This window comes from Diadema setosum, chromosome 9 (genome assembly GCF_964275005.1).
Source record: "Diadema setosum chromosome 9, eeDiaSeto1, whole genome shotgun sequence".
NCBI classification, from domain to species: Eukaryota; Metazoa; Echinodermata; class Echinoidea; order Diadematoida; family Diadematidae; genus Diadema; species Diadema setosum.
Window position 1 is genome coordinate 24,270,261 of NC_092693.1, and position 10,846 is coordinate 24,281,106.

Genomic DNA, 10,846 nt, shown 5'->3' on the forward strand with positions numbered 1-10,846 from the left:
ACCAGCCTTTGTGTGAAAAATAAACAACAACAACAACAACAACAACAAAAATGCCTTCAAATTAATATCCGACACAAACCCTCCTCTCACACCTTACAATGTTCTAATAAGTCCTCATTTGCGGAGATCTTTTTTTTTTTTTAAATGTTGAAACATGAAACCCAATATAAGAATGTTTCTTGATCACTGTCTTGTGAACAAAGTGAGAGAAATCAGCTGAATGAGTAAGAATGTTTTATATTCCTTGCAAAACATTAATGACTTATTATTGTAATAACATATTGTTGAAGGACAATGAATAAAGTGGATAAGGAAAGAGATGAGAGAGAGAGAGAGAGAGAGAGAGAGAGATCACGAATGGATCTGAGACATCTGACGCAAAAAGTAAAAGATTACTCGTAGTCATTTCATGTTCGTCACATGCATCTTTAATAATGATCTTGAATGTGTAGAACGAAATGTCATCTTTACAATCATTTATAGGTCTATTACTGTGTATAGAGGTTTGCTTAATCATTCAAGCGCATTGATTTGATCTATAAGGCCGTCTTGAAGTGGGGACAACCACTCATCAGCTACGTTCAGAGTATTCTTATTTGACGATATAATAACTATGACCATGTAATTATGATGACGAATATATTTTTGGGATTTCATTGACATGACTATCATATAAACCATACCACAGGTTGATGATTCATCAAGCAATAATTACCATGCTTTGAAAAATAAAGACATCTCGATGCTAATATGACATGACCAAGCTATCACAAAAAGTATAAAAAAATCCCATTTCTGTACTAAAACTGACGGAGCTATTTCTATGTATAGATTTTCGTTCATCCAGTGTTTCTATTCACATCTACAGTCTATATACACTACACCAAATTACGCAAGATCACGACCACATTGGCAATGATGAATAATTCACTGTTGTATAATATAAAGAAAAGATTATGAAGCATGCACAAAAAGCGTTCATTTCTGCAACAGCAACAGGCATAACTATCATCAATAAGGTGATTTAAAGAGGTGAACATCGAAGGCAAAGGTGAGACTTAACGGATCAACCTGACAAAATTCCCTGCAAATTTGATTTCTTCTCTCTCTTTTTAAAGAATCCATAGGTGAGAGAAATAATTGATCAGGCCAAGTCTTCTTCTTCCTCCTCCTCGTCAAACTCTCCCTCCTCCTCAGCAGTGGCATCCTGGTACTGCTGGTACTCAGACACCAAGTCATTCATGTTGCTCTCAGCCTCAGTGAACTCCATCTCGTCCATGCCCTCACCAGTGTACCAGTGGAGGAAAGCCTTTCGCCTGAACATGGCGGTGAACTGCTCCGAGACTCGCTTGAAGAGCTCCTGGATAGCGGTGCTGTTGCCGATGAAAGTGGCAGACATCTTGAGACCACGTGGTGGGATGTCACAGACTGCGGTCTTGACGTTGTTGGGGATCCATTCGACGAAGTAGCTGCTGTTCTTGTTCTGGACGTTGAGCATCTGCTCGTCAACCTCCTTCATGGACATGCGGCCACGGAAGATGGCAGCAACGGTGAGGTAGCGGCCGTGACGGGGATCGCAGGCTGCCATCATGTTCTTGGCATCGAACATCTGCTGGGTTAGCTCTGGGACGGTCAGGGCTCGGTATTGCTTACTTCCTCGGCTGGTTAGCGGGGCAAAACCAGGCATGAAAAAGTGAAGACGAGGGAAGGGAACCATGTTGACAGCCAGTTTACGCAGATCAGCATTGAGCTGGCCAGGGAACCTGAGGCAGGTGGTGACACCACTCATGGTGGCAGATACGAGATGGTTGAGATCGCCATAGGTTGGGGTGGTCAGCTTGAGGGTACGGAAGCAGATGTCGTACAGGGCTTCATTGTCAATACAGTAGGTCTCATCTGTGTTTTCAACCAGCTGATGGACAGAAAGAGTAGCATTGTATGGCTCAACAACAGTGTCTGATACTTTGGGTGATGGCACAACGCTGAATGTGTTCATGATGCGGTCTGGGTACTCTTCACGGATCTTGCTGATGAGGAGGGTTCCCATGCCGGAGCCGGTTCCACCACCAAGAGAATGTGTCAGCTGGAAACCCTGGAGATGAGCGTATATATATGATAATAATGTATACATTTTTTTTTTTTTTTTTTTTTTTGGGGGGGGGGGGGGGTAAAAAGTAATTTGTCATTATTCTCGTCTGTGCCTCTTTACATCTCCACATCTTTCTTTACTTATCCCTTATATCCTCACGTAACATTCTCTCAATGTATGACATAGTGCAATTGAGGTTGTTGTCGTGTTACTGTCATCAAGGTGATACTTGGTCAGAATAAGACAAAAAAGCGTTTGAATGCATCAATCTCCGTTGCTTGTATGTTTCTTCATATATATTTTACAACATCAATGTGGACACAGATGCATCGAATTAATGACGGGATACGGAAGTTAAAGGTCCAGTTTACCTTTGGGAGCAGTGATTTAAAAAATGTTCAGGATATCACATTTGTTGCATATGTTTAGGTCTGTTGTGTCACAAAACATCCTACCATCTACAATTTTTGCAATAAAGCGTAGAATATAAGGAGATGTTAGTATATTTCTCATTAAACCATAACTGTAGACGGTTTAGTTTTATTATAACTATTGTTCACATTTTGTGTATTTGACAATACTTAACATCGATTATACAGATTCAAATTTTTACAATGGTTGTTTCTATCCCTAACTCACATTTTAGAATTATTTTAAAGCACTAATGCTGGGATTTTGTTTCTTCTGCAAATGGTAAATTATGTCTTTAATTCATATACCTGCAGGCAATCACAATCTTCCGCTTCCTTCCGGAGAACGTCGAGCACATTGTCGACCAGTTCAGCTCCCTCCGTGTAGTGACCCTTGGCCCAGTTGTTTCCTGCTCCGCTCTGGCCAAAGACGAAATTGTCCGGTCGGAAGAGCAGGCCGAACTCTCCTGACCGGACGGAGTCCATTGTCCCGGGCTCCAGGTCAACGAGGATCGCCCGTGGAACATACTTGTTACCTGTAATACGGTATCATATGGGTGGAAAGAGTATAATAAAAATGGGAAAGATGTCTCATATCAAACATGTCGCCAACAGACAACCTATGATTATATTTGAAGTCAAACATGGCGGGTTATGGTTAGCATTCGTCCGTATGCCAGTGATATAGGTACATTGTGTATTATAGCTATTATGATATACATAATAATATATCTATGTTATTGTGTGTGCATACGTTTTATATATACTTTATAATTTCTGCAATAAACAAACACACAAAGTATACACTAAATGGTGTGAATGTGTTTGCATGTCATGTGAAAACAGAGAATGCAGTATGTGCCTTTATTATCCAAAAGATGATAGAGCGCGGCGCTCCATCATCTTTGATGCAGACTGTTCATGACGTCATAGTCATGCGTACTCATTGTGATTCTGCCATCAGATGGATCTTCTTATACTACCAAAACTAATCAAGAATGGAGTTCTGCGAAACCTTTGAAAACTAGTTAAAACTGGCACTGATTTTAAATGGAGTCCACTCAGTATATCCGAGCAGGGACTTTGCTTTGCATTATTTGCTATATATTTGTATGAAATATGACAAAAACCTATGCAGTCCTCATCTGAGGATGATTGGCCTTTTCACGTGTGAAATCAAATTCAGTATCTCATTATGAACTTTGGATGTCAAGAGATCACAGTCTTCGTCGAAATCACAACGCAAAGCTGAAGTTCTCTAAGGATCTTTGCACTTGAGGGACTTGTGATTCAAGAACGCCCTATATCAATAATCTCAACAAAGATCACTCATTTCCTATACTGTCTTCAGTACGATACACCAGAACATTTCGAATGTGCCGATCTTTGAGCATCAAGCACTCCCAACCACTTGTACATTGCACATAATTTGTCCTCAGTGCTTGAAATGGTTTCATCTAAAAATATTTGCATAACAGAACATACGACACCGTTCAACGGCAATTGACAAAGGCAGAAAGGGGGGGGGGGGAAGAGAGGGGAAGGGTGTAAGAGAGGGAGATAGAGGTCAAATGAAAAACAACAAGAACAACTTCTTACGCAGCCCTGCGGTTGACGGAACAAGTAGAAGTCTTGTTCCTCTCACTTGTGACATGGAGCTATCTCTGTTAGTAGCTCCATGCTTGTGATAGTCACGAGCCACACAGTGGAGTTTGAGAAGGCAAACAGCAATCCCTGTTACCTATAAAGAACTTTGGACTTCCCTATTCAGTCGCTTGTAAAAACATCGGCTATACATTTTCCTTTGTGATTCAGCCTTTTGTTGACTTTGTCAGCGTATTATTTTTTCGCGTATTTTCCTTTTCTGGCTCCCTTAGAGATGTGACGATGGCATATACTTACCAGATGCCTCTGAGTAATAGACGCTGATCTTGTCCAACTGCAGGTCTTGTTCGCCATGGTAGGCTCCCGTAGTGTCAATGCCATGCTCGTCCGATATGACTTCCCAGAACTGGATGGTTTAAGGGAATGAAATCATTTCTTATTTCAAGATGAATAGAACTCCTCTGCACGTCACGAGCGTACGAGATATCAAGCTATACTTGACATTCAAACTAACTCAAACAAAACAAAATTCAACGACAACAACAGCAACAGCAGCAGCAACAACAACAACAACAAAAATCATGTCAGGGATCTGCGTAATGATTAAGTTTTGTTTAATCTTTTACATAGATACAGCATGGGTCTTCATTAGTGTCTATGATACAATGAATGAAGCGCCGTTTGCCATAAGGTGCTGATAACTTATTAGTTTTTAGTTTCAATTTAGTTTTATATTCTAATTTCTGCATTTAACCTATCACAAATAAAATACACTCTGAAAAACAACAACAACAAGGCGTACAAGTTTCAAGTTTCAAGTTTATTTCATATTTCCATTTCTCAGTGATGGGATTACAAAATGATTGACAATAAAACAAAAGTACAAAACATATACAACCATATCTTATGTTTGAAGAAAAAAAAAAGACAAACAAACATTACACACAAATATAAATGGTCATTTTCATCTGAGGATATCACAAATAAATGTCAGAAATATGATGGGGCCTACATAAAAGCAAAGATGCTTGTAAAAACTGTAGGTTCCCGAGTTTATAGGCGTGAAATTATACGGAGAACGGACATGTTTATCTCGACCAACTTAAATTGTACCCTGAGTGCAAAATCAGTATTAAAAACGAACTATCGAACCACATGAATACTTTAGTATCGCTTAAACGAGACTGTACATATTTCGCCGTGTTTACACACACACACTCACACAAAAAGTGCTATAACGGTATCGTCAAATAACTTGGAGCTGCAGACAAAGACAAAAGACTGGGGGTATTAAAAAAAAATGTTGCTAAGAGCCGGGTAGTGTGTATCCACTAAGTAATAGCCGTTTTAGTTTGCGTTTGAAGGTGAATAAGGATAAGGAAGAAGTAATATCTTGAGGGAGGTCATTCCAGTATCTGGGTCCAGTAAACATAATTGTTTTCTTTGCAAAAATAGTGCGAGTACGGGGAAGGTGATAAGCGTCACTCTGACGAGTGGGGTAGCAATGAATAGAGCGATTTCTTTTGAACATGTGAATAAAAACGGATGGTAACTCATTAGTTGTTAGTTTATACATGAAAATTCCAAGATTATAATGAAATAGGTCTGGAATTTTCAGAATTCTGTTTTGATGAAAAAAACAGTTGGTATGAGCAAAATATCCGGTATGAGCAAAATATCCGGCGTACAATCAGTGCATTCAAAATTAGAAAATAAGATAAAAATAATTTACAATGATACACTGATTAACAGTCTGAAAGAACACTCACGTTTATTTGGAGCTATTCAGGATAATGGAAGCTTTTTTCGGCATATTAATGATCTGACTGTATTAATATAGTATAATGGGATCATGGGATGCTGTTAAGGGCTGTTGCTAAAAAACAAGCTTAATAAGCAAATATAACATGAAGATACGACAGCCTGAAGAAAAATCCGATGTATAAAGATTTACATTGGTTGGTTGGAACATAAAAGTCCCAAATCTGTGCAGTTGTGCCGATCTTATCGTGTTACAACCCTTGAACTTGGCCATGCTTTAATTTCCTGTTTTCCCAACACCCGAGCGGATATACAGTTAGGCCTACATACTTGTTTAGAAAGAAGGTCATTCCAAGTCAAATCAGGCCATATTGATGGCAAGACAAAGTGTTAACACGTCATCTATCTGATACAGGCAGTACGGTGTGATGGGTATATTACATTATGCTTTTATATCCTATCTCAGTTTCAGACTTTGATCCGCATGTCACTTGAACCATAAGCCAGATATCGTCTTGACCACACACGCATGACTTCGTATAGAGCCGTGTGTGGATATACTGTATAGTGTATATAGAATAGAATATGCGGACATTACAATATTATAAAGGCACGTGGTGTATAGAGTCTACGAAGGCTCGAAAGCATGGTATAGACATGAAATCTTGATGAAATATTTTATCTCACTATCATCTGTATCTCTGTTGATGCCATGGATGTGAGACAGCTAATTAAACTTTCATTCTTAATGTACTAAATAAACAGGAAATTATAGTGCACACCTATGGATGAGAGGCAACGGCATTTGAATTGCGGCCGACAAATTGGTTTCTCAGAACACTTCAGAATAGTTTCAATATAATTATAATGGGAATATGAAAGTAAACAATACTCGGCTTGTGGCTTGCAGCCATCGAGGAAAAGGCTGGCCTATATTCTGTATTCTGTTCATGTTTCTCTGTTGTTGATTTTCTTACTTTCATAATGCACCTTGGATTAGTTTACGCCTGGTAAAAAGTGGTGTAATCAGTATTCGAGCGGTGCTGCATGATTGGTTTCCCTATATCTCTTCTGACTCATATGCTGGTTTAAAGTTTCTCGTCAGTCGCTTTCCCGCAGGTCGAAAGCACCCGACTCTCAACATCAGCCATGTAAAATGGCAAATCAATTACTAGGACTATGTATTATGTCCGTGTAATGTGAAACTCAAAGAGAGCAGCGTGTCATAGAAAAAATTACCCACTTCCTGATTGGTGTTTGTCACATTAACACAGTTTTAAAGCTCAATGTATACCCGATGGTCAGCTATGACAATTTGTGACTATAACTATGTCGAAATACGAAACGTGGTTAATCATCCGATCTCGTATTCATTTTCACTTATGCCCTCATAATCATTATTGAATAGATACCTGATTTCCGTCATTTCGCATGCTGAAAAATATATCTACATCACTATAGATGTACAGCTGGTTTTCTGACACAAACAGTTTTGAAAAGTAGATTTACTATGTGCCTGAAGATTGCTGTATTCCTTGATGAATGCCAGTGTGTTCATCCATCTTCTGTATATAGTGTTCTTCCTTTGAATAGAAGTCTGTGAATACAGCTTTTTTTGTCCGAGAAAAGCAAGAAACGACTCCACAAAATGATGAAAGACTTCTTTGGAAGTCGAGCAATACATCATGGAGTTAAAAATGCAGACACATTGTTTAGTTTGCCTTTGTATTTTGACTGGAACTTTTCGTTGGCATGCAGATAACGAGGCAAGCAAAGTACATTATGTTATAGGTGCAATATCTGATCAGCATTATCAATGTGTGACCTCGATGACCTTTCAAAAGATAATCAGCCACTTCGGAATGCAGTCCTGCAACGTCAAGGATGAATCATGATACAAATGTATCTAATGCACGGCTTTGCAGGACTAACGCAAGACACTATTTTCTCTCTCTCTCTCCCTCCCTCTCTCTCCCCCCCCCCCCCCTCTCTCTCTCTTGTCGCTCGTTCGGGCCACTAAAATCTTTGAGTTTGACATTATCTATTTGGTGGCCCGAAAAAGTAACCCAAAATTATAGGAAATATATCAATAACTTATTCAAATTTTTTGATCGGGCGTCACCTATAATGTCGAGCCCTGTCTAATGCAAGATCATGCCTCGGCACGTCGACCTCCCAGGGACGGATTCATTTGGTTTGAGGAATACCCAAGACTATTCGAGCGAACTATACATTCCGCTGACACATGTTCTTCGTCTATTCAGTGTTTGTGAGAGTATATACTGTAGTAATAAGATGATTCCAACAGATACGAAGTCAACAAAAACAGGTGCTGTGCAACGACCTACACCAAACAAAATTGACATTACCTTGCATGGTTGACCTTCCTGAACAGTAAATTTCGGCAGTCTTAACATTAAATTCTGCTTATTAGATAACAGTAAAAATACAACAACAGCATTTTCCCCAAGCTACTGTGTAGGGGATAGTGTAATCACGGATCTTTACATTGCTATGACAGGAAAACAAACAAACTATATAACAAACAAACAAACACCAAAAACCCAAACCATGACGACTGGTGGGCTGTCATACCGAGAGGGGGCGCTGTAATCCTTTTTCGTCCGGTACCGTATACGGCACTGTTTTTGTCGCGTCGAATGACAATAATGACGTTGAATTCTTCCTTTCATTAAGCTTTATTAACACAAATTGTTGCAAAACGAAGATGAGCTATTTTTTTTTTCTTAGGACAAGGTCTCCTCAATAATCACTGCACAATTAATGTTCCTGATGGACCAAGCTGCAGACAAAGCCTTATTGATTGCGTAACTCCATACTAGGAGTTAGGCAAAAATTCAAAGAAGAAAGTTTCATGATGATAATATTATCTTAAACGAACTCCCTAGAAAAGGGAAAAAAAAAGGCTATAAAACAAAATCTTGAAACTCAATACTCTGCACTGCTACGCAAAGGAAGACAGCCCTCCCCGAAAAAAAAAAATAATAAATTCAGGAAAATATGATAAACAGAGGACGTTGAGAAAATAAGAATTATAAAATCGGATTTAGAATATCCGAAGTTTTGGTTCGATGATTTGATTGATTGCGTCCAGAGAAGAAAAAAAAAAAGATAATTACAAATTTTTTACATATAACCGTCATGAAATTACTGAGGCGTATTTTTCAATCATAATCTCTAAACAAATCAAAAATAATGAAAAGAGATTTAGGTTCTGATGAATTTAGAGGAACTCAAGATTCTTTAATACGAAATTTAGAAACATTTTTTAACAGTTCGTAAATCATAAATATGACTAACGTAATGAAATCATAAATATGACCAACTTAATACAATCCAATAAATGTACAGCAAGGAAATCAAAGTTTGAAAAAGAAAAGATATAGCAAATTCAGAATTTACTTAGCAATCTTGTAATCCTCTTGTTCAACAAAATGTTTTAAGCAATGTAGCGCTGATATCAGTGAAAACTTATAAGAGAACACAGACACAATAATAATACGTGGTCATCAGCACGAATCTAAATGATTTAGAAAGAAACAGGGATTTAACCCGGAAGAAAAACAACAAAGATGTACTACAGTAATATAAAAATATAAAAAAAAAAAACAACGAGAGATCAGTGGTCAATACAGGCAGCGAATCATAAAAACAAACAAAGAGCAATAACAAAAACAAGAACAAGAACATGTGAACGTATATTGCCCAGCAGCGTTTGTACATGGTATTGTGTGTATCGACATAGTTGCAGAGTGATAACCAAAGGCTTGTAGTAGAATCAACGCACATAATATCCTCAAACCCCCACAAATAATAATGACAAAGTTAAAACAACTAGTGAGCTTGAGGCAGATGTAAATTTGATTGTTCCTGTTCATAATCACAAGTGCAAACAAAAACATTAAAAGTAAACGAGCTGAACAGCAAAGGTGTCTTTCATTTCTCTTAAAAAAAAAAGAAAATCGGTAAGCAGCCATCGGCATTTCTCTCAGATTTATGAACGAACTAAGACATCATTTTAGAGGAAATGTGATGGCATGACATTTGCTCCATGACATGCGAAAATAAATTGTCTTATTTTCTCTAAGGACTTAGGGTTACGGTTAGAGTACTTTGATAGGGTTTTAGGCCATTGTTTAATGTGAGGATTGGGATTGGATTTGGGTTATATGTTTGTAGATACTACCTTGGTTTTGGCCAATAGCGTATAACAGTGTATAATTGTCGCAGGAGCAAAATAATGTCATAGAACCGAAATTTTCAGATTCTAGTAACCAACTAATAGGATTTGCAAACAACCATCATTGCCTTTATTGGAGATGGTCAGAATGGTGACAGTTCGTTATTCAGAAGGTTCGTTATTCCGAAGGTTCTTTGGTCCGAAGGTTCGTTATTCCGAAGGTTCGTTATTCCGAACATTCGTTATTCCGAAGGTTCGTTAATCCGAAAATGTGATAAGGTTTGTTATTCCGAAGGTTCATTAATATGAAAATGAAATAAGGTTCGTTATTCCGAAGGTTCGTTAATCCGAAAATGAAACAAAGCTCGTTACTCCGAAGGTTCGTTACGGACCCTATTTCACTTCGGATCAACGAACCTTCGGAATATCGAACCCTATTTCATTTTCGGATTAACAAACCTTCGGAATAACGAACCCTATTTCTTTTTCGGATCAACGATCCTTCGGAATAACGAACCTTCGGAATAACGCCACGTTGAATGTTTGGATTAACGAACCCTTTTTCATTTTCGGACTAACGAACCTCTAGGTATAGGAAATTTGTGTGATTCGGATTAACGAACCTTCGGAATAACAAACCTTCGGAATAACGAACCTTCGGAATAACGAACAGCACCCGCTTAGAATATCTCCTTGGAATCGACGGACAGGGAACAAACTCACCTTTGCGCCAATCTGGTTACCACACTGGCCGGCTTGAATGTGGACAATCTCGCGCAT

General features: G+C 38.5%; 1 protein-coding gene across 1 annotated transcript; it reads right to left on the bottom strand.

Moving 5' to 3' along the window:
* Positions 1–1,144: 1,144 nt before the first annotated feature.
* LOC140232896 (tubulin beta-4 chain-like) lies at positions 1,145–10,846 on the bottom strand. The gene is made up of 4 exons (XM_072313007.1): positions 10,790–10,846; positions 4,402–4,510; positions 2,809–3,035; positions 1,145–2,092 (listed from the first exon to the last, which is right to left on the bottom strand). The coding sequence occupies exons 1-4, from the start codon at positions 10,844–10,846 to the stop codon at positions 1,145–1,147; spliced, it is 1,341 nt and encodes a 446-aa protein (XP_072169108.1).